This window comes from Acanthisitta chloris, unplaced genomic scaffold, assembly GCF_000695815.1.
Source record: "Acanthisitta chloris isolate BGI_N310 unplaced genomic scaffold, ASM69581v1 scaffold22584, whole genome shotgun sequence".
Classification (NCBI taxonomy): domain Eukaryota; kingdom Metazoa; phylum Chordata; class Aves; order Passeriformes; family Acanthisittidae; genus Acanthisitta; species Acanthisitta chloris.
Window position 1 is genome coordinate 19,709 of NW_008669071.1, and position 22,797 is coordinate 42,505.

The window sequence follows — 22,797 nt, forward strand, 5'->3', positions numbered from 1 at the left end:
GCCGTCTCTGCCCCGAGCGCCGCGGGCACACCGCGGGGTAACAGCGCCCCCTGCTGCCAGCAGCCTCTGCAGCCACACGCCGCGCCAGCCCAGGCTGCGGCACAAACGGCAAAGGACCCACGCTGTGCCACAGCACCAACCGCTCCAAACACTGCAAGTTTCACCCCGAGCATCACAAGAGCTCTACACCATCAGCAGTACTCACCTCGCCCCTCGACTTCCTTCGCGGCTTTGCCCTCTGCCATCCCTGTCCAGCCTCATTACCCGATTTTAATTATCTCCAGGGAAGTATATTCATCCCCCCTTCCTACACAGCCTGTTCTAGTGTGTATTTCTGCTTTTATACAATTTGCTAGCGCTCAAACTAAACATCCTCCCGACACTGAAGGTCTGTATATCTAATCCCGCTAAACCTGCGTTCTCCCATTCCTTTTCAACAGCCTTTCACACACATGGTTCCCACTCCCTCCCAGCTGTATCTGCATAACAACGCCGATTTGTCATTCATTCCCCATTATCACAATTTACAGACTAACTTTAAACTCCATGCGGTTTGTCCATGACTTATCTAAAAGCAAGCCACAAAACTGGATACAATAGTTCACCTTGGCCTTTCTGATAAGAGACAGAAAATTAGTTCATGTATTCTACACACAGTAACAGGTTATGAAGCTCATAAAGCCCAGCTGAGGTTCCTGTGTAGAAAACCTACTACCGTCTCCTTAACTGCACAACTTCTTTTCCAATGAAAAAGAAGTATCAGACTCTTTTGCTCTTGAGAAGTTAATATGGACTGTTACTTATCTCCCCTATCTTTTCATGTTTAAATTGTCAAAGCAAAGGGTTTTTTGGACATCCCTCTCACCATCCACACACATTTCTATCATCTTTATTTCTGTAAGGCACCCTAGGATGAAGCTTTTAGGATAAAAAAGTTCACAGTCATGATGACAGAAAAGAAATAGAAAAAACAAAGAGTAGTCTTTCACAAAATACATTTCACCCAAGTCACAGCTACAAAATGTGTCATCTATAAGACCTTCTAAACCTGTACAAGTTTTTAACTTGGTTATATAGGTGAGAGTGTGTTTTCAATGCTGTTGTATTCTTTGTCCAAACGATTAATTTTAATCTTTCCAAGGACTTATTATTCATGTATTATTTTCATATGTTTTTCTAAAGAAAACAAGAGTTCCTGTTTTTAACACTGATCCCTCTCCACATGAGTGAGAACAGCTTTATCAAATAAAGACAATGCTCAATCAAGCACAATATCTTTTTCAGCTTTCATCAAGACCTGCAGGCTCCCAGAAAGGAGTGTCAGCAATTATCAATACAAGAAACTGCATTATTATAGCTACACCAGTTCATTTTTTTCATCTAGCTATTTCAGTCTCACTTCTTGGGCTGATTATCTTTGAACACAACTTAAGTTTAAAACACATTCCAAATGCCATAAATTAAAATCTAAATACTTTCTTTACAACTCTAAAAAAAATAAGAATTTACTCCTTCTTCTCTGTTGTCAGAATCTAACCTACTTTTGGTAAGCCATGTGCATCTTCTGCCAAATAGATCAAATGCCCACAGACAACCTGCAGCTTTCTGATAACCCTGAGAAAACAGTCATACTATTTACTACAAAAATCTCTCACACTGAAGATCCATCAAGACCTAACAGCAAAACAAGCACTTGAGGGCTTATTACTGACTTTAGTTCTCACAGTCACAATCTGTGAACTGGTTACCACTGAGTTTCCAGGATATGGCAGAGAACTTTTCTTTCTTAAAAATAAAATGTTGATGTCCACATTCCCAAAACTAGACAGAATTTCACTTTTATAGCAGCAATGCAATACATATAGGATATAAATTTCATCAGCATTGCTTCATATGTTAGTCACCTTATCCAAGTGTTACACAGGAAATATAAACGGGTCTGTATTTGACAGGACATTGTGTTGTGTCATATTTTTATGAAACTCACAATATTACATATTTAACTAATAAATGAAATATTTTCATTTTTATTTGGAACTTTTAATTAAAAGTTCCAAAAAGAATCAGGAATCACTTTAAGCATAATTCATATAAGCTTAATTCCTGCTTATTTATCCAAGGTTTGGCAATTTTGAGCTATGCAGGAAAACAGGTATATTTTTTCCAGAAGCAGCAAAGCAGAACACCTTTGTGAAACCTCAGCAAGCCCTCCACTCACTTCAGTGGAACAGCAGCCTCTCTCCCTGGCTTCATAGGCAAACTTACCCTCTTTCAAGGCAGGACAGAAACAACAAGAGCGTGAATAATTTCAAACACAACACTGGCCTAGCAACTATGATTTGGCTATTTGGGTGAGGTAATTAGAGAAAAAACAAGATCTAAAATTCTGAAACAAAGTAGAACATGAGAATACACACTGGTTGGTTATTTTTCACTATCAAACATGTCAAGTTAAAGTATGTTACACAGCAAAGCTGTCATCAGTGGCAGAACAAAGACCACCACCATGGGTAATGACATTCCAGGTAGAAGGTGCCCAACACTGTGTAGCCTTGTAGGTCTTACCAGAGATAAGCTGCTGCTGTTTTGCATCCATACTGAAAGGACTCAATACTACAAGCATTAATGTTTGTATTTAGGTATGAAAATTCCTGGCAGACTTCAGTAATACACAAAGATGATAACATGGATAGATGGACGCAGCACTTAAGCACATGGTGTAGAGGTGGGTGTGGCAGTGCTGGGTTAATGGTTGGACTTGGTCTCAAAGATTTTTTCCAACCTAAATGATTCCATGAATTTATCAAGCACTGCAGAACATCAGTCAGCATAAAGACAGAGTTTGACTGAAGCATACACTTTCCTCATGTTATCAATTCTTGCGATTATTTTTTTTGCATGCAAACCAGCAACAAAGTCCACATTTAATGAACAAACATTCACGCTTGGGTTTTTTTGTTTGGGGTTTGTTTTTTCTGATCACAGCAGAGCGAGGAGGGTCATACCTCATGTGCAGGATGCCGATGAGGGTGGCGGCCAGGTCTGAGGACATCCTGCCCATGATGCAGCAGCGGCTGAGGCAGGTGAGCAGGCTGGCAGGCAGGCAGGGCAGGAAGTACACCAGCTGCACCAGGCGCCGCTGTGCCTCAGCTGGCAACAGCACCAGTGTACCCTCCAGTGGATCTGCCAGCACAGACACAGACACAGAGACAGCCAGTCAGAACCGCAGAAATGGCCTTCAGTTGCGCCAGAGGAAGTTTAGATTGTATAGTAGGAAAAATGTCTTCACTGCGAGGGTAGTCAGGCATATAAACAAGCTGTCTGGGCAAGTGGTGGCATCATCATCCCTTGTAGCATTTGAAAAGCATGTGGACCTAGGGACATGGTTTAGTGGTGAAGTTGGCAGCCCTGGGTTGTTGCTTGGACGCTATGACCTTAGAGGTCTTTGCCAACCTTAACAATTCCATGATTTTGACACACAAAACCTAAAGTTTCCAGTCTAATAAATTAAAGCCCTGCTAACTTTGATTAAAGATCTGAATCTTTTTACTATCCTTCAGTAAATTACATGCATAGTCCATTTTAACCTATATTACAAGGGGCTGACAGGCTGACAAAGTCAGGGCTGTTCAGCCTAGAGAAGAGAAGATCATGTGTGGACCTCATAGAAACCTTCAAGTATCTGAAAGGTGCCTACAGGAAAGCTGGAGAGGGACTCTCTTAGGAACTGTAGTGACAGGACAAGAAGTAACAGGCATAAATTGAAAGAGGGGAAATTTAGATTAGGTATTAGGAAGAAGTTTTATGATGTGAGGGTGGAATGCACAAAACAACACTGGAACAGGTTGTCCAGGGAAGCTGTGGACACCCCAACCTTGATAGTGTTCAAGACCAGGCTGGATAAAGCCTTGAGCAACCTGTGCTAGTGGGAGGTGTCCCTGCCCATGGCAGAGGGAACTGGTACTAGATGACCTCTAAGATCCATTCCAACGCCTTAACATACTATGATACTATGACCCACTCTCCAACCCTGCTCCCATCCACAGCCTCTATGTTCACCTAGGAAACAGCAAGATTTTCCATATATTGCGACCTCCCCGCCAAGTGAGGAACAAAATTCATTATGCTGTAGTGTAAAAGCCTTACCGTATATTCGAGCAGCAGTGGCTTGTAAACTTTGCAGTAACTCCTTGTTTGAACGAGAAGCGGCGGAATGAATGATATCAATGAGTTGATTGGAAAGCTCAGGGTTTCTCAAGCCAAGCAGAGCCAGTTGCTGAGGCAAACCAGCCAACCAACGAGATAAAACCTTACTTCGACTTCTAAAGGGGGAAAAATTAGATGGTGAAAAAAAATAAGATGAAACAACAAAAAGCCCAAAAATTTCTCTTTCCAGTCTTGACTAAGTTGCTTTTATTTATCCTTTCTGGCTCAAACTGAAACAATCGTATAGACCAATCCTATCTTTCATGGCCTACAATTTCTATGCCACCATGACTTACCAAATCAAGTATAATTTATAAACCTAAAGCATTTCTTTAGCTTACTACTAAAGTGATGATTACAAGAAAAAAAGAAACCTACCAAGCATAAATCAAGAAGTTCAAACTAGGTCTTTGAAGATGTCAACAAGAGCAGAATGATGATGATAAATACTGCGTCACTTTCAAATGCCTGACAAAATCCCTCACCAAAAGCTTTTCAAGGAATGTAAGAGCAAAAGGCTTTGCATATAGATATTAACTGCACAACAGTAGGAAAAGCCTGGAGAACAGACAGCTGAAGTGAGCTGGAGGTGGGCTGAGGTCTCTAATCACTTGGTATGCAAATAGTGGAAGGGAATAGAACATTTGCTTTCTCTTCCCACAGAAGGAAGCAGGTGCTGGTTATCAAATGAAGCTAGAAGGAGCCAGGATCAAAACAAAACAAAGCTGGACTTCAGACAGCTGAGGTTTGACACTCCTTGCCAGAGGATGCTGCAGTTGCTCTTGACTTAGACCAGATTAAGGAATGATCAGAAAAGCTCATGAAATAATAGACATCCACTAAACACACAGAAGCTCTGTGCAGTGAGGAAGTAGAGGCTTCAAATGGTTGGAAGTGTAGGAATACTGTGAAAAAGTAATTCTTGTCCTCTTCCTATAGCACCTCACATAGGTCAGTGTTGAAGGCAGGCTGTGAGACTGAACAGAAGAGCCTTTTAAGACTCTCACAGTATATATATGCACACAGTACATATGCATATATACCCTCAGTGACTGTGCATATGTATGCAGTGATTAGGGGTGAAGACAACTAAAACATCAAGACAAAACTTAATTCTGAATCTTGTAACAAATTAATCAAGTTTTCTTACATAGGGCAACGGTAGGCCAAGAGTCCCTATCTAACTCTGAATTGGATACAACTAAAAAAAACCCAAACAGATTCAGTTAAACGTTCCCATATTAATTCTGTTCCTCTTAGACTGTTCTTGATAAGCTTCTGAGAAAAAAAGAGACCAGTCACAGGAGGGCTGAAGGAGCTATGATGTCAAACTGGATAGAACAACATGAATGGCATCCAGGATCTACTGAACAGTCCACGTTTTGAAGAAAGTAAAGAAAACCATTTGTTTCTAAAGGAGAGAAATGGATCAGTGCAGTACACAAATATCATGCTGTCTTAAAAAGTCTTGTCAGACATAGGTGTAATTATCCTTTTTTGCAAGCAATTTTTGAGACTTCATTCTGTTACTAAAAATGTCACAGTTCCATGTAGAAGACTAAGAGGAACAGCAGGAAAGCTACTGCTATTTGTGATGTCTAAAGATAGAAAGTTAAAGATTGTTAGATGATCACATGAAACTCAAGACTTCCAGGTAAGTACAGAAAACAGTGGTTATGTAACCCTGGGGAAATTAGTCAGTACGAAAACGACCTCTCTTCTACTGTAGGTGAAAAGAGGAGAAAAACGGGATATTCCCAAGCTTTCATCCTGTCTTTCAAATTCTCTATACCTTTAATAATGTTCATAGTGCAGCATTAGATATTTCTGGCTGTAGATCTAATTACATGTACTCAGGCATTACCACAACATAAGACTTAACAAAGCAAAGCTGTTGCAGAAGGGAACAATCTTCCCAAAGCCTGACTCTGCTAGTGGATGCCAGTACTTCTGGAAGTCCTGAGGTCTGATTTTTTTATTTTTTTTAACCTAGTAGCAGAAACAGGCATCACAGGTATAATCATACCATATCCCCCAGAAAGCCAATCATGTCCTGAGCTGTATCAAAAACAACACGGCCAGCAGGTCCAGGGAGGTGATTCTGCCCCTCTACTTCACCCTGTTAAGGCCCCACCTGGAGTACTGTATCCACCTCTGGAGTCCCCAATGTAAGAAGGACCTGAACCTGTTGGAGCAAGTCCGAGAAGGCTACCAAGATCATCAGGGGGCTGGAGAACCTTTTCCATACAGATAGACTCAGAGAGTTGAGGTTGTTCAGCCTGGAGAAGAGAAGGCTCTGGGGAGGCCTTACAACAGTATTCCAATACCTTAAAGAGACCTATGAGAAGGCTGGAGAGGGACTTTTTACAAGGACATGTAGTGATAGGGCAAGAGATGATGGCTTCAAACTGAAAGAGGGTGGGTTTAGATTAGATATTAGGAAGAAATCCTTTACTTGTGGGGGTGGTGAGGCACTAAAACACGTTTGCCCAGAGAAGCCATGGATACTCCATCCGTGGGAGTGTTCAAGGCCAGGCTGGATAGGGCTTCGAGCAACCTGGTCTAGCAGAAAATGTCCCTGCTCATGGCAGGGGAACTAGATCTTCAAGGTCCCTTCCAATCCAGACTATTCTGTGATTCTATGCTCTTATATCCCTTTACAGTTCTCAAACAAGCTAGGATTGATGCAGACTGATCCGTGGTTTACATTTTTATGTAGCTGGAACTAGATGACTTGGCTGAAAAATACCTTCTGGAAAAGTTAAGATTTGGAGACAATGTGGACACATCTGATAATGAAAACCTGTTGTTACAACAGACAACATAGAGAATAATCTCCTAGTACTTGAAGCAAGTCAGGTGTCTAAATAGAAGCATGAAACTGGAGCCTTAAAGGACAAGAACACTTTCTGAAACCTAGTCACTTTGGAATCACACACCCAAAAAACCAGAATACTTTTCTTAAAGAAAATAAGCACAAAAGGCAAGACAGGCACTACCAAAACCATCAAAGGCACTGAAGTCACAAGTCCATGACCTCAGGCTGAAGTAGTGGAAATGCACCATGGCTATATAGCTGCACAATCTCGACACATCTATTGACCACCACACAACCAGTAACCATGAAGTTGCAGCAGTGCAGTTCAAGTTAAATTTTACACCATTAAGATCTATCTAGTGCTTACAATGAGAAAAAAAGACAACTAAGCTAATATAGATCTCCATCTCACAGAGAACCTAAGCCTTCAAATTTCAGTGACACAGTGTCAAAACAGATTTGGTATGAAGTTTTATAACATTTACATGAAGAAATTCAGTATTATCACTTCTAAAATCAATATACCTTTTTGAAATTAGAAAGAACATGCACTTTTTTTTTTTTACCTGATTCTTTGAGTCCTCAAATCTTCTTTTTGGTAAACTCTGCTAAAAAATTTCAAAAGCAACGTACGAACTGGAAAGAGAAGATTCCTTTGCTGGTATAGAGTATATACTGCTTTTATCAAGGGTTCTGTTGCCACTAGGAGAAAAAAAAGGTAAAGTAGTAGTAAAGTAGGGAGTGAAGTAGTACTGCTTAATCTTCTGATTTTATACATACATACACAGAAGAGCTGTCATCTTCATCTGCAACTCTCTCCATTTAATTCCACAGGGAAGTACCAAAATGTTCTACAGTAACTACTAGACAGACTTCTGAACCATTAAAACACCACCTTCTTGTGTAGCTTATGAAAGAGTCAGGCAAAAAAACTTGCAGACAACATTCAAATGAAAACTACAGAACTTCTTGAAGACAAGACAGTGCACAGGTTGAAAGGCAGCTGAGATCCAATGAATTCTTGTTTTCCACAGCTATCTTCTACATCCATTTCCTCTAAAGCAGTAACCTCACACCAATCTCCTCCTTTACTCCTCCACCTATGCTCCCCCAAAACCTCACTGCCAGAGTGCCTTCAGTTCTCTTTACACTATCCCTCTCTCCCTGCCACACACACCAGCCTTATCAGCTCTCCCTGTCTCTGAACCAGCTGGCTCCACATTACAAATGCTAATTAACCAGAAAATAAATACCTGGAGAGGCCACTGGCAAGACACTGCAAGGAGAATTGCCAAAATCCACTGCAACCTTTCATTCTCTGAACCTCTCATCAGCTGTGCTATCACCAGGCTTAAATCAACATATGAAAACTCCATCGTTATGACCAAATCGGTTAAAACCAGCCAGAAAATACAGAACTTATAATACCAGGCTGAGAAACAGACCAAACATTTTCTTTGGAAAGCAGATTAAACCACTGGATGTAAAAATTAACAAAGCATGAAAAAACATCTGAATTCAGAGACAAGCCCTGAAAGAATGGGGAAAGCATCTGAAAACTTCAGAGATACATGAAGAGTATGAGACCTGACTCAATTTGTCTCAGAAGACCCTGGGGTCCCAATGAATTCACTGTTGTCAAGCAATACTCAAGTTGCAGCAATTACTTCATTTTCTTCATAAAACAAGACTGGGAAACATTTGTCTTGCCATCCAGGTGTATGCATCAGTATTAGCAAGTTATGTATGCAAAAACAGATAAAATTTTGTGTTCCACACTGAACAGAGCTACTTCTGCCCACGGAGACAAGAATGATCCACACTAAAAATGATTCCAGATCCAGTCAGGGGCTGGTCTTCATCAGTAAAATTCTTAACGAGGAATAGTTACCATATTAGGGATTGTCACTAAAAAGTATGCTGTAAAAAGCACCTGAAATGGCATGGGCATACTCAAGCATAATGCAGGAAGTCATTTAGAAGTTGCAATCTAACATATTTGTCAACAGAAAAATAAAATCCATTCTAATATTTCAGGTAATTAAGATATATTATTATTTTCTGTTTGATGCATCAGGAGCACCGACTTACTCCACATACTTTTCAGGTGAAGGTTCACCCTGGACAGCATTTCTGGCTTATTCTTAATTGAATAACAATTATATCTTCAAGTAGTTTTTAGCTAATTAATGAACTGTTAACTGAAGAAATATAATAATAAATAAATATTCTAAGTGTGTAGAATGTTCATCTACCTCCCAATAACACTCTACGACATGCTAAGCAAAGCAGGTCCCACTGTCTGAATTGCCTCATATGAAGAGGGGAAGTTTAAAAATGGAAGCAATTAAAAAAGGTACTCCCTAAAATGTAACACTTAATAGGTCCACAGTATGCAGGTAACCAAAATACAGCTGAAGTTTTCACAAGTTTTAAGATATTTCAGTTTTAATGGGCACATGGTAAGCCTCCTCCTGAAGTGACTCAGTGTGCTCTCTTTGTTACACAAACTAAGTTTACCAAAAACACAACTAGCAGGCAGGCAAGCTGCTGCTGAAGTCATGCCTGAGAAATGCAAGAAAGGAGCAGACCTCCTCATAACAGAGAGCACATCCAGAGTTTGATGGAGAGAAACCTTCAGACACCACAGCTCCAAGCTCTTCTAGACATCCACAGAAAAAGGTGGATATGTGCATTTCCCCCCACCATAAACAGCTACTAAAAACAGGCAACCCTGAAAAATGCAACTGCAAAGATACCACCATGCTTTTGTGGCATAGTGTGCAGGCGGCCAACTATGGTTTTACTTACTCTCTTTTTTATCAGCTCTTTGTTTTTTCTACTTATATTTCCCCTCATTCAACTTCCTTTGTGTTCTAAAATTTTTTTTATTGCAAAAGTTAATTCTTTTTGGCATTGTCTTCCAAAGCACACATAACCTTCCAGGCCCTTATTCTCAACGTTGGATAAGTAAACAAATCAGTTATATTTTCGGTATGGACCACCTTGGCAGTATCAAGTGACTACAGTCTAGAACTTCTAGAGCACTATTAAAACTTCAAGAAAGGAAGGTTTTCTTCTTTCACAGAAGCACATAATGGCTGAGGTGAGTAGGTCCAGAGGTCGTATGATCCAACACCCCTGCTGAAGCAGAATCACATAGATCTGGCTGTCCAGAACCATGTCCATACAGCTTCTGACTATCTCCAAGAATGAAGACTCCACAACCTCTCTGGGTAACCCATGCCAGTATTTGGGTCACCTTCACAGTGAAAATGAGTGTTCTTGATGTTAAAACAGCATCTCCAGTGACTCAGTTTGTGCCCATTGCCTCTGGTCCCATCAACTAGACACCACTGAGAAGAGACTGGATCCGTCTTCTTTGCACCTTCCCTTCAGGTATTTACAAATATTGGTAAGATCCCTCTGAACGTTCTCTTCTCCAAGCTGAACAGTCCCAGCTCACTCAGCCTTTCCTCATAGGAGAGATGCTCCTGTGTCTCCATCATCTTCACAGCCCTTTGCTGAACTCTCTCCAGTATGTCCATGTCTCTCTTGTACTGGGAAGCCCAAAATCAGACACAGTACTTCAGGAGTACCACCAGTGCAGAACAGAGGGGAAGGATCACCTCCCTCATCCTGCTGTCAACACTGCCCAGGACACCACTGGCCTTCTTTGATGCAAGGGCCCGTTACTGGCTCCACTAAGACCCCGGTTTGTTTTCTGTCAAGCTACTTTCATCTGGTCAGTCACCAACATTATCCACTATCTGGAAAATGTTTGGCAAAGTTACAAAAAACCCAAAAACATTTCATTACAAAGAAAAGCATGAAGTATCTGACTGAACAGCCTAACAATAGTTTAGAAACTACTTTCCTGTGTAGCAACTCTTGTGCTTTAGCGGAGCTGGCGAGACAGGCACATCTGTGACTCTGAACTATTATTGGCCTCCAACACAAAGCCAAATTTGAAGTGCAGATAGGAATGATTAGTTATTATCTTTGTTACCAGGGACACAGGAATAGACAGATTTCCAATTAAAATGGATTTGGAAGGAGATACAAGTAACTGCCGGAATATATTTGAGAGACATTTGACATCTTTTCATCTTAGAACTCTAACAATGAAATCTGTTGCTAAGGGCAAAGCATTTTCTATAAACTCTGCTTGGCTGCGTGTCTGTGGAATTCACTTCTGTCGGACAGGTAAGACACAATAGACTTCTGTTACTTTTAGATTTACTGAAAAATTCCTTTCTTAAAGAAGTCCTGTTTCAATCACTTAATAGACATACCAATCAAGGTCTCATTTGGAATAAAACCAAGTAGTACTTGAAAAGAAAGAGGCAAGCCAAAATACCATACTGGTCCTGCAAGCCACAGCTGGAAATGTTTTCTGCTGGAAAAGGATTCAAATCAAACACCTTGGAAAATATTCAACAGAGGCTTCCATCAGAACTATCCTGGCATTTTGTATCATCACAAAACTAAAATGGTCATCTGATGAGCAGAGAGTCTAACAGCTATGTTAATGATTTTAAACACCAGAAAAATAAAGTATCAGGCACCCCTACATCCTAGTAATTACTTTTTCAATATAGAGATCATCTTCCCATTTCTAAGAATATTTTAAGAAGCAAAAATATAAATACATTCATACTTTGCATATCAACATCATGAATCTAACAGCATTCCTAAAAATAAACTTTTCAATGCTGCACACAGCAATATTACCATGAAATTCAATTTACCTCTATAACAAAATACATTATGATGTAACAAGTGAACAACTGAAGATCTAAGATGCAGCGACCTGCAAACACTAGAGTAACTCAAGCTCTTCATCAGTGCCTAATTTTGCTTTTCAGTAACTACTCATCTTACCTTTGTTTTGCTGTATTTGCATTAGCCTCCAAGTCACACCAAGCAACCTGTTCACCTGCTTGCTGTTCAGCTTGCTGCCATCCTGAAGAGTATCTGTCACAAATTTCCTTATCATATCCAGCCAACCAGAGTCTGTCTGAAGCGTTGAAGTGCTCGCTAGTGAAACCATTATGTCACACAAGGTTAAGTTCAGTAAAAGATGGTCTACGCTGTTTGAGGACGTCATACAGTTCTTGTTGCTAAAGGGAGGAAGGGGAGGGAGAGAAAAGAGATTTCAAAAAGTATTTTTTAAATAGATGGACACCAGCTGACACCCCTTGTACGTACACCAGTGTTCTACACAGACTGTGATGTTGCAAAATGACTTCAGAACTGACATTGACTAAATATAGTCTCACATCTGGGAGCTGAGGGGAGACAACCTGCTACTGGCCTGTACCAAAACAGAACTGGTGGATGCACTCTGACAGCTCAATAGTGAAGGGTGAGTGAGTGCTTGGCTTCTCCTCATCCAGTACTTCTTTGCCATACAGGATAGCCACAGTGTGTTGCATCTCTCCTCCCAGCTGAGCTTACCCAGCCCTGTGATACAACTAGGGAAGACTATATAGAGGAAAAAAAAGTTTGAACTATGTTTTGATGTAACTCAGCAGCCAACGGAAAAAAACATGCAGAAATATGAAACTACTCAGACTAACACAATCACCATACAGCAATATGCAAATTCCAGATCAAAGGTTCAATAAAATACTTTAATTTCTCTCAGGCAGCATTTGAATTTCTACTGTAGCCTACTCACATGACTTGCCACACAACACTTCTACAAAGAACAACTAGAACTTTCCAATTCAAAGCAATGCTGCCTTCCTACAAAAACTTCTCTACAGATCTTCAAGCAATACACAATAAAAGTTTTCCAACATCAGAAACTTAATGCTCGATAAAGCGTATGACTCATATTGTCTCACTTCTCTCATGAAATTAAAAGCTGTTACGTGACATTGATTTTATTCTTACCTTTTGCACGAATCTTTCTTTTTGTGTTTTACTGTTTCTTGTAAAGAATAAGGAAAATGACGCATGAAGTGGTGCTTGAAATCAACAAGGTAATTCATTCGCAGCCACAGCTCCTGTAAAGGAAAGCAGGTGATAGACAGAAAACATGCTAGTAACTGAAATACACCAACACAGTCATCTTCCAAAATCCCATTACTGGAATCAATGAGAAACAGGAACTTTAGCTTGTTTCCAAGTTTTTTTTACATGTATTTACTTTCAGATAAAAATGTGAATGTACATGAACCTGAAGAGTCACAAAACAAGGGATTAACATGATATAAATTAAGATTGAGCAAACATTTAATCTCAACTGGACCACTATATTTTCTTAGCATATATTAACATGGAAACATGCAATATTAAACAGAGTTCAGATGTGAGTTGCAAGTACTTTTATACCCATTTATCAGGGTACTTAAAATCAGAGTGAGCTCAGTCAACTCACAGTGGCTCTCCTGAGTTTTCCATTAAGACATATTCCAATTCTGCTTTCATCGTTCCCTATCACTAATGTACTCGCAGTTGTAAGCCCACTGACAAAACATTTTCCAGGAGAAAGGCAATCCTTACAGAAAAAGGATTCAATATTTTAAAATAATTTTACTTTGTGGGTTGGGAGACACTCAGTCACCATTCCACAAAGAGCCCAGCAGAACTCATCACTTAAAAAGCCTGCACTGCTGTCAAATTGACCAGGCAGAATAACCTTTATGTTATTCAATTATTAAGAACAGAGAATGGCCATTACACTATTTCAAAGATCAATAGCTCTCCACTAAGCATATTCAGAGTAGTTTTCCTCAGTCCACTTTGGCCTGTAAGTCCAAGGGCTATTAAATAAGCAGAGCTTTTATTTTCAGACCAAGCCATTTGAACAGATTCTGTATTTAAAGGTAATTATAAAGACAAAATAAACTACTTATCTAAACTGAAATGTGCTCCACAAAACCCAAGCTGTATGAACCTCAGATTTTTTTTTCCCTCCTCAAGATATCTAAGGTCATAATGCAACTGTGCATACCCAAAACAGTTCATATCTTGAGACAGGAGTATGCCTTTCATATGACCAAAATGCAGGCACCTCAAGGCTAAGGACAGGAGCTCTAAAGTACCCCAGGGGCAGCAGGCTACCACAGGTATTTATCTGGCCAAGTGCCTGCTTTTTGTCTGCTTCCAAGAGGTCCTCTAGGAAAGATGAAGAGGAAAAAAGGGAACACTGTGTTTTGTTCAGACACACTGTATCTATCCTTCAGGCCCTAACTCAGGGTAACTTTGGTCTAATGATTCCACAAACATTTTCCAATAATTAATCTAGGTGCAGCTTTTTGTTTAGCAAAGTGACCTGTAGTCCTATACACAAGTAAAACAAAGAGCTGTCAAGCCATTTCTTCCAACTACTCTCAACAGCCAAAATGGAAATCGCATTCTTTTTCCAATTTGCAAAATCTTTGAAAGAGCAGCAAAAGTTACATTAAAAAGGCCACAATTCATTTACCTAAGTAAAAGACAGAGAAAATAACTTGGGGAAAAAAAAGATTCTAAGGATATTTCCCAAAATCCTTACTGAGACTTTGATTCCATGTCTTACGATCCTACCAATCACAACACAGCAACACAGGTTGCACCAAGCAATTACAAGATCTCACACCACTGTTATCTCCTGCCTCTCCAAACATTTAAGGTTTGTTCATTTCTACCCACCCTCACAACATTTTTCAGCACATAAAAACCAGGAGCAAGCAACTCCATTCTACAGGTTGTTCAAATTGACATTCTAGAGGTTATCTGGGAGACAAAATACTCCTCTTCACCAACACCACTTTCAGTTTCAAAAGCTTCCATGCTGCAGTCTGTCAAGGAGGATTCCTGGAGACTATCAGTGAACTCACTGCTCAGTTCAACAGATTCTTTTCCAGAGTAAGAGACTTAACAAAAATCTAAACTCAAATTCTACTCGACATCTAGGCTTTATCCCTCTTAATAAAATATTTCCCCTTCTTCCAATAGCCAAATCACTAGCTTCTAATCAAAACAAAACTGTCATCATTATGCCAAGGATCACTTCTCCCTTACCATTTTGTATGTTTCATCATGTTGCTTTGTGAGTTTCCACAACAAATGTATTATACTAAGCACTTGCTGCATTAGCTGCTGAGTTTCTGATTCCAAAAGGTTTCCGAGAATGGGAGCTGATTGTGCAGGAGATGCTTCAATCCAGCACTCAATCAGTAATGGAATTATTATCTCAATAAAACCTTTTAAGTTTTCGGCCGAGGACAGGCCTTTTTCTGCACTGTCCATTACACTTGTCAGAGACCTAAATGACAAAAGCAAAAGAAAAAAAAAAGAAGATCACACCTGTTAAAACAGATTACAGAAACACCACTTTTCCTGCTTTCTGAATAACAGGATAAAGTACTTTTTTTAACACATTCAATGTTTGCTGGCTTTCTTGCTAGATACTTCAATATGGAAAAAAAGTTAAACCATCTTCAAGAAATCTGCTCCTCAGTTTCCCTGCAAGTTTGTGTGCCTAACAACTTCTTAGATTTCAGTATTTATTTCCCCATTGCTATATATATAATTCTATGAAGTGGAGAAATATGATTTGCATTATCATATCACCTTCAACCAACAGGTAACAATGCACTGTACTCAGCACAACAAAATCAAAATAAGCTTTAGGCTTCTCAAGGCAAAATAACGAAACTGACTACAAAGTATTGTGAAATGCATGAGGTTTATTACAGTTAACCATCTCCACCTATAATAAACAATGTTTTGCATAAAAATGGGGGGGAAAATCTTTCTGCAATAATATAACTTTGGTTCTCACACGATGTTTAACTATAATGCCCTGGAAAGCAACAAGATAGAAAATTATTTAAATGATCTGATAATTAACAAAAAAAAATAATAAAAACTTAAAATATAGTTTAAGTTAAAATAACATTTCCCACATAGCAAGAAAACCAAGGACTCCTCCCCCCAAATCCTAATCCTGGATAAATTCAGGCAATTTGTATCTATTTTAAACAGAAGGTTCTTTAAAGAAATAAATGCCTGAATAACTCCTGCTAATTTTAAGCAATACAGAGCCCTTGAAAAAAAAAGGAAAAAAAAGCAACAATAATTTCAACTGGTGATTTCTGAAATCATTTTCCATGAGATGATTTTGTTTTCTAACTCACAGCATTCCCACCATAATTCTAAGTTCCTAACATACATAACACTGATATGCTGAACCTCGTGCTTAACTCCTATGTATTTCAGTTATGTTCCCCAAGCAATTTTTCTTTACATATACACTGCAAACAGGATCTGGAAAACTATTTGCTTTCTTTCCACAGACAGGCAAAAAAGTTATGTTTACAAATATTTTAATTTTATACCAGACTGAAAAGGCAAAGCAGTTTTCCCTGGTCATCCTGCCATTTCTAAATTACCCAATTAGTTAGCTTTCTATGGAGCTATATTTCTCATGTTGTTGCCATCATCTGTAACACACACATAAGAGAAAATTTTATTCTGTCCTTTCTCTCTGGTTGAAGTTGGTATCTCAAGAAAACTGCTAAACCAAAACAAACCCAGGTTTTGTTTCGGTTACAGGTTACAATCTGTAAAAGGAGCAGGGAGAAGACCTCTCTAAAGGAAAAAAGGAAGTGTGAGACAAATACAAGCTCTTTTTCCATGAAGGCAAGATGGGAGACAGAATTTAGATCTCCAGCATATAATAAAATGGACAAGTGGAAACCTAACTGGTTATAAGAAAGAAAAATTTTTTTTACTCTTTAGCACTTACTACAACTATCAGCCATCTTAAAATTTTCTAAAGCTTAGCATTAACTGCTGCAACCAAGATATGTAGTCAGTGTCATTTAGCTTATTTGTCCCTTTTTTGGTTCATGTCCTCTTTGTGCTGCAGACACTGCAGCAGTTTCTTTAAGACCATGAGAAGTTTAGGGTGAATGGTTCCAAGTTAAGACAGTTTAACTCTCAGTCATCTCAAGACACACTAGACAAATCCCATCTTCCAGTTATAACCACAATGACTTCTAAAGTGTCACTGGACAAGCCAGTTGATTCCAAGACTATAATCTCCTTGAAAAAGTGAGGTTGTCCTGTAAATGTTATGCCATCACAGGATTACACATTCAGTTGAGTATGAAATGTCAGTAATTGGCTGAAATAGTTCTGAAGTAGTAGTCTTTAAAAACTTCACTAAAAAGAATTCCTGGTATTACAGTGGAGCTCTGGAATTCAAGCAATCTAGTTCTGGAACATAAAAATTTCCCCATTACACAGCGAACAGTGCATGAAACCTGGGAATTTGGCAACACACACCTGAAGACTCCTATAGCAGTGTAAGACATGCGCAACTACTTCAGTACATTTCTGAAGCAAGGAATGGAAAAAGGAAGAATTCATGCCAACAGGGATACTCCTCCCAGCTGCCCAAAGCATTTGGGTAAGAATGTATCCCTGCAAAAGAAGCTCCTATCTCTCAAGATAAGACGACTCCTCATATTCAATGTTAACAACAAAAGCAGTAAATAGAATCTAAGTTCCAGTACCAGATGATGATGAAGTATTATAGTAACCTGTCCAGTATTTATTTGATTAGGACAATATCCTGAGCAATACAGGTTCACTGGAACTGGGAAGTTTGATGCTAATTAACCTTTTTAATCACATTATTATTATCACTACTTTCATGGTAATGTGGCTCTAGGAAATACTACAAAGCATATTACCTCCAGATCAGTATGCAGTACTACTGAGGGGAGCTGCAAGATATTTGTGCACCCCTTAAGTTGGCATTTTTTCTTTAAAATGACAATATTTTTATAAAGGAGGATCAAACAAAAGAAAAATGTGTAAAATATCTGCCATTTGACAGTAGGAAGACAACAGAAATTCGGCAAAGGGAAGTCAAGGAAGTAGAAAAGAATCAGAAAACAAGGAAACAATTTGCTGTTCCTTAAAAATAGGAAAAGTCATTGGAAGTTAGTGTGTTTTTATGGCTCGCAGTCTAAGCCAGGTTTCTGTCCTCCTTTTGTGTGCACTGCCAATTGCAGCAAACACTCAGTACACCAAGTGAACTGCATTTTCCATTTCTATCTGATGCACATATCACACCATATACATATTGCATTGACTATGCTTCGTCTGCCACTTCCGTCTCTCAAGTCTTCTCTGCTTTTCTCTGCAGCTTCATTTTGTTCACTCTCAGCAGCATCTGAAGCTCCACAATTTCCCTTCAGCACCACTTCCACTCAAACATCACGTGCCTTGGTACCACATTTGAGTTGAGAAGGCTTTTCGTTTTTCTACGCCTGAAACGAGTTTGATGCAAAAAGCAGCACAGTCAGCACATAATACAGAGGATGCATTCTAATAACCTCCTAATTCACTGCAATCTTTAATTTACACACAGTAGTAAGACAGCACACAACAGAAAATAAAGAAGTCTAAAGATTTGCATTGTTGAATCCATCCAGCATTTCAAGCTCAGAATCTACCCTTTTTATTAAATACCACAAACTGATTCTGAAAATCTCTTTCCATGATCACTAGATTATCAATGAGGTGTCATCCCTAACCAATGAACTTGCAAGATTAAAAAGATGCAGGAACTTAAAATCAGTACACTATTATGGTGTTTGGAAGTCTACTGTTTAAAGAACAAAGCTGAAACTTCAAAGTTGAGGTCACCAACGCACATACACACACACTGCAAACAGTTACTTATGGTTTGGTCAACTCATTCTCTGTAGTCAGGACTTGACTGAGTTCTTTAACACACACACACACACACAGAGAAAGTTTGAGTGCTGCACATCTTATTACTGCAATGACAGAAATTAATTGTAATGGCCACAGCAGAGGCCTGGGAATGCTTGCAAAAGGCTACAGTTGGGATTGGAAGCGACAGAATTAGGTATCTTTAGATCACTAGAAAAGATTTCAGTGGCAAATACAAAAACCACCAGGGCAGTCTTTTGCTATTGGAATTTCACACATATCCACTACAGCAAGCTGTACTGGCTCTTTGTGCAAAAACGAATACACCAAAAACATGCACAAATGCAATAGAGAACATTTTAGTACCTTCTGCAGATGCTCCTTCCCTTTCTATTCTTCTGCTGCCATCAGCTTTGCCAATCTCGCCTTGGATTCTAGCCATGTTTCCTCTATTCTTCTGGCTCCTCCTCATGCTTGCAAACATCTTTTTGAAAGTATTTATAACCAGAAGTGGATCACGATGTTTCACCAAAATCTAGCGCCTCAGAAAAGCGGAATCCAATTCAGGTGACACCAGATGTAAAGTTTATTTTCCTAGACCTTGGATACAATGCATCTTCAGCTATTACAGGACAAGGCATATCACACTGCGTATCACTCAGGGCACAATACAAGAATCCTCTGATATACAGCGGTCCACAACTGTGTGCTTCTGACTGCAAAGATGAAGTCCACAGGACTGATTTGTGCTCAGCACTGAACCCTGCCCCTGCCTCAAGTGGGCTTCATCAGTCTAGTTTCCAGCCAAAGTTTTACCTGCAGCAGCTACTGTTGGTCATGACTGAACACTTCTGCTAACCACCACTTCTATAAGGGTAAGCTGAACATTTTACTTAGCTTACTTTGCTTCCTATACCTACCACAAGTAGTATGCTACCTACTGAGAGAAAGCCTAGGAGGACAGGAATGAATGGTTATTTTCATCTCTCCATGACAGAGAAGGAAAACACCTGTTAATTCAGGACAATACCTGTGGCATACAAAGAGAACACGTCTCCTTCTGCACTTCATTCATTCAAAGATATAAGACAGACATAATAATGGATTAGGCAGTGGGTTTTAGACCCTTTTTTGGCACTGACCTCCTACATGAATTTGGTATGACTGTTTTATACCTCTTATTCAGTATTCTCCAGCAAAGATCATGGTTTGTCTTCAAACCACCTTGGTATCTATAGATAACAGCTGTGTAACAGCTAAACTGCTTTCATTTTTCAAGTTGTCATTCCAGGTCTCCTACCAGCAGGTATACAACATCTATAGCAATGCATTACACGAGGATGCCAATGTTCAAAAACTACCATAAACTGGGGTGGCAGGTTCCCCTCTAGTTGGTGAATCAGAAAGGAGGAAGAGAAATAACACCAGTTATTTATTTCTCCCTTAACTTCAGCTCACATTTGTTTGAAGTACTACCAAAACCCACACAAACCTTTCTGTGACTAAACACACCACACTTTCTTCCACATTCATCAGCATGTCTCAGACGAGGTATCTTTTACCCACAGTGAAGATATAAACTGGTGGAAGTGATTAAAAATATCTAGAACTGGAAATGCAACAGAACTTCCTACCACCAGACACATCTTACCATGCAAAGAAAATAAGACTCCTAAGCTTAGGATAGACTCTAGAAGGTAAAAGCACAAAAATTCAGTAAAATTCATCATCACATACAAGCTTACATTTAATGTAAAGAAATTTGCCTGCTTGCCCCTAGGTCTATTTGATATCCTGCACAACCTGTAGTTGTCAGTTTGTGTTCCTAGAAACACCCAATAGAATTGGTCACCCAAAATTATTATGCATAGCATGAAACAAAGCTTTTATAATGGGAAAGTACATGACATACACACAGCAGACTTATCTGCTGAGAATTTCTGTATTTTCAAGCCTCTGCAGTAAGACTGTACCTTACACTAAGTGTCCTAAAATATGGCTAAGGGACAACCCTACAGTAAAAAATTGTAATAACACAGTTGACATTAACTCCCAAATTAGTTAACGTTTTCTCACCTCAGTCTGAACGACGAGTTGATCTTTGGTCGTAAGCCACCATTTTCAAACAGTTGTATATGCTGCTGATTATTTGCATGGAGCTTCCAACTGATACATATTGGGTTCCTCACAGAATGAGAGCTGTCCTTTTGTTCTTGAAGCCCTTCATCCTCTGTTTCACTTGATCCAACTACCACTGCTTGGAGAAACTTCTTGAGCCTGGTAAGTACATTCAGCCTCCACTGCTGAGAAGTCACTCTGCGATTTGGGTTAACAGAGAGCATCCAGGAAAGTTTCTCTCTGCTCTTCAGTCTTTTTGAGAGTTGCTGGTGAGAAATAAGCTCTACAAAATTCTTCAACAATATAACGCTGCGGTCTGTAAGAAGAGCTGGGTATGCTTCCAACAGAACGTCCAAGACTTTCAGTGAATCTTCCTGAATTCCCTCACTGATATGAGTCATGGCACTAGAGAGATGGGCACTTACCAAAGGAAAAAATGGAGCAATCTGTTCTGCTCTTATTTTTGAAGCCAAGAATTGCAGCAGGTGAACAGCTGCCCCTCTGACATTAGAATCTTTGTCTGTAAACACAGCTGCCACCTCACTTATTATACTGGAAAGGTGTGCATCAATTACAAATGGATATTGAGACAGGAGATCTTTGAGTCCAAGAAGTGCATTATGCTTAACCCCAGGACTATAGTGATGCATCTGTGAAAGCAGATCCTAAAAAGAAACAAACATATACTTGCCATCATTATTACTTTAAGCTCTTGAAACTTCACCCATCTATTTCCAGCACATTTTTCTTAGAACACTCAAAAGCACAGAATCTATTCTTACAATGTACTGCTGTTCATAACAGCAAAGTATGTTCAGCATAAACACAGTATTAACATAAAGCCTAACAATGAACAAATCATCAAAATTCAATGACATGGAAACAAGGTACTATGACCTCTCCTTCAGATAGTTAGATACTTCTTGTTCTTAAGTTTATGCACAACCCTACTGACTCAGAGGGATGACCAAAAGTAAGCCCTCTCACTCTCGTTCTTGAAAGCAGAACTACAAAACCTCAGCCCCAACAGCCTTATTCAGTTTAGGCAGAGAGCTGCAAGAAATGGAAGATGACATAAAGGAAGGAAAACAAAACCACCCCCCAAAGAAATAGAAGATTCTTTGAAAACAGCATTTCAGGAAGCCTGTTTTTCAGAACTGTGTCCATTAAGTTATGATCTGAAAATCAAATGTTAATCCCAGATTCTTAAATCAGTGTGCAACTGGTTTTTTTGCACTGATGAAAACCTTTCTCTTGGGTTATATGCTCGTACACCAAACTGAGCCATTAAATTCATGGCTCAGATTATTGTCAAGAACAAGGCTGTATTCAAATACCCTGATGTAGTTTTTAAAAATAAATATTTTTTCCCCAAAACTCTAAACCTAGATGAATGACAGTAAACCTAGATGAATGACTAGTAATTTTCTGTCCTTTCAGAATGTAATGTCACCACGTACCTTGATGTTAAGTTTCCTGTTTTGTGTAGGAAGCACTCCATCTTCTTTAAGCTGCTCGGGAATTTGTATGGCCTTGGTTTTGAAGGTAGTATCAGTTGCATTCTCTAGTTTAGGCTTTTTTTTCCCAACTTTTAATTTCACTTTCTGGAAATCTTCTTGATGTTTCCTTTTTTTAGTCATTCTGATTCTCTGCAGAAAGATAATTGGAATTTTAATTTGATTAAATACACAACACAAATAATTTTCCCACCAAAGAGCAGCCACTTCCTAATAAAGGCTACTGGTTTTATGCTTTTTGCCATGCATAAACTAGTGTCCACTCCTGAGACAAGATGCTGGGTGAAACAGACATGCAGACTGATTCAGTACAGCTGTTCTTCTAGTGTCCAGAAAACATTCTGCTGCTTCTCTAGCGGCCCTTGCTCTAAGAACTACTTGACTGAAAAAGATCACCAAAGTATCTTCATCTCTCACTGCTTTATCAGATTTAAATTGTTGATTTTGTTT

The 22,797-nt window shown here is 39.3% G+C and overlaps 1 protein-coding gene across 1 annotated transcript in view; it reads right to left on the bottom strand.

The window, feature by feature from the left end:
* The window catches only part of TEX10 (testis expressed 10), a 40,802-nt gene extending 18,323 nt beyond the window's left edge, over positions 1-22,479 (bottom strand). The window contains exons 1-8 of the mRNA XM_009073189.1: positions 22,291-22,479; positions 20,789-21,495; positions 15,041-15,284; positions 12,926-13,038; positions 11,909-12,147; positions 7,591-7,726; positions 4,147-4,322; positions 3,006-3,183 (exon numbers count right to left, since the gene is read on the bottom strand). Coding sequence (XP_009071437.1) covers positions 3,006-3,183; positions 4,147-4,322; positions 7,591-7,726; positions 11,909-12,147; positions 12,926-13,038; positions 15,041-15,284; positions 20,789-21,495; positions 22,291-22,470 — 1,973 coding nt within the window. The 5' untranslated portion in view covers positions 22,471-22,479. The remainder of the gene's footprint in view (positions 1-3,005; positions 3,184-4,146; positions 4,323-7,590; positions 7,727-11,908; positions 12,148-12,925; positions 13,039-15,040; positions 15,285-20,788; positions 21,496-22,290) is intronic.
* Between the last annotated feature and the right edge of the window lie 318 nt (positions 22,480-22,797).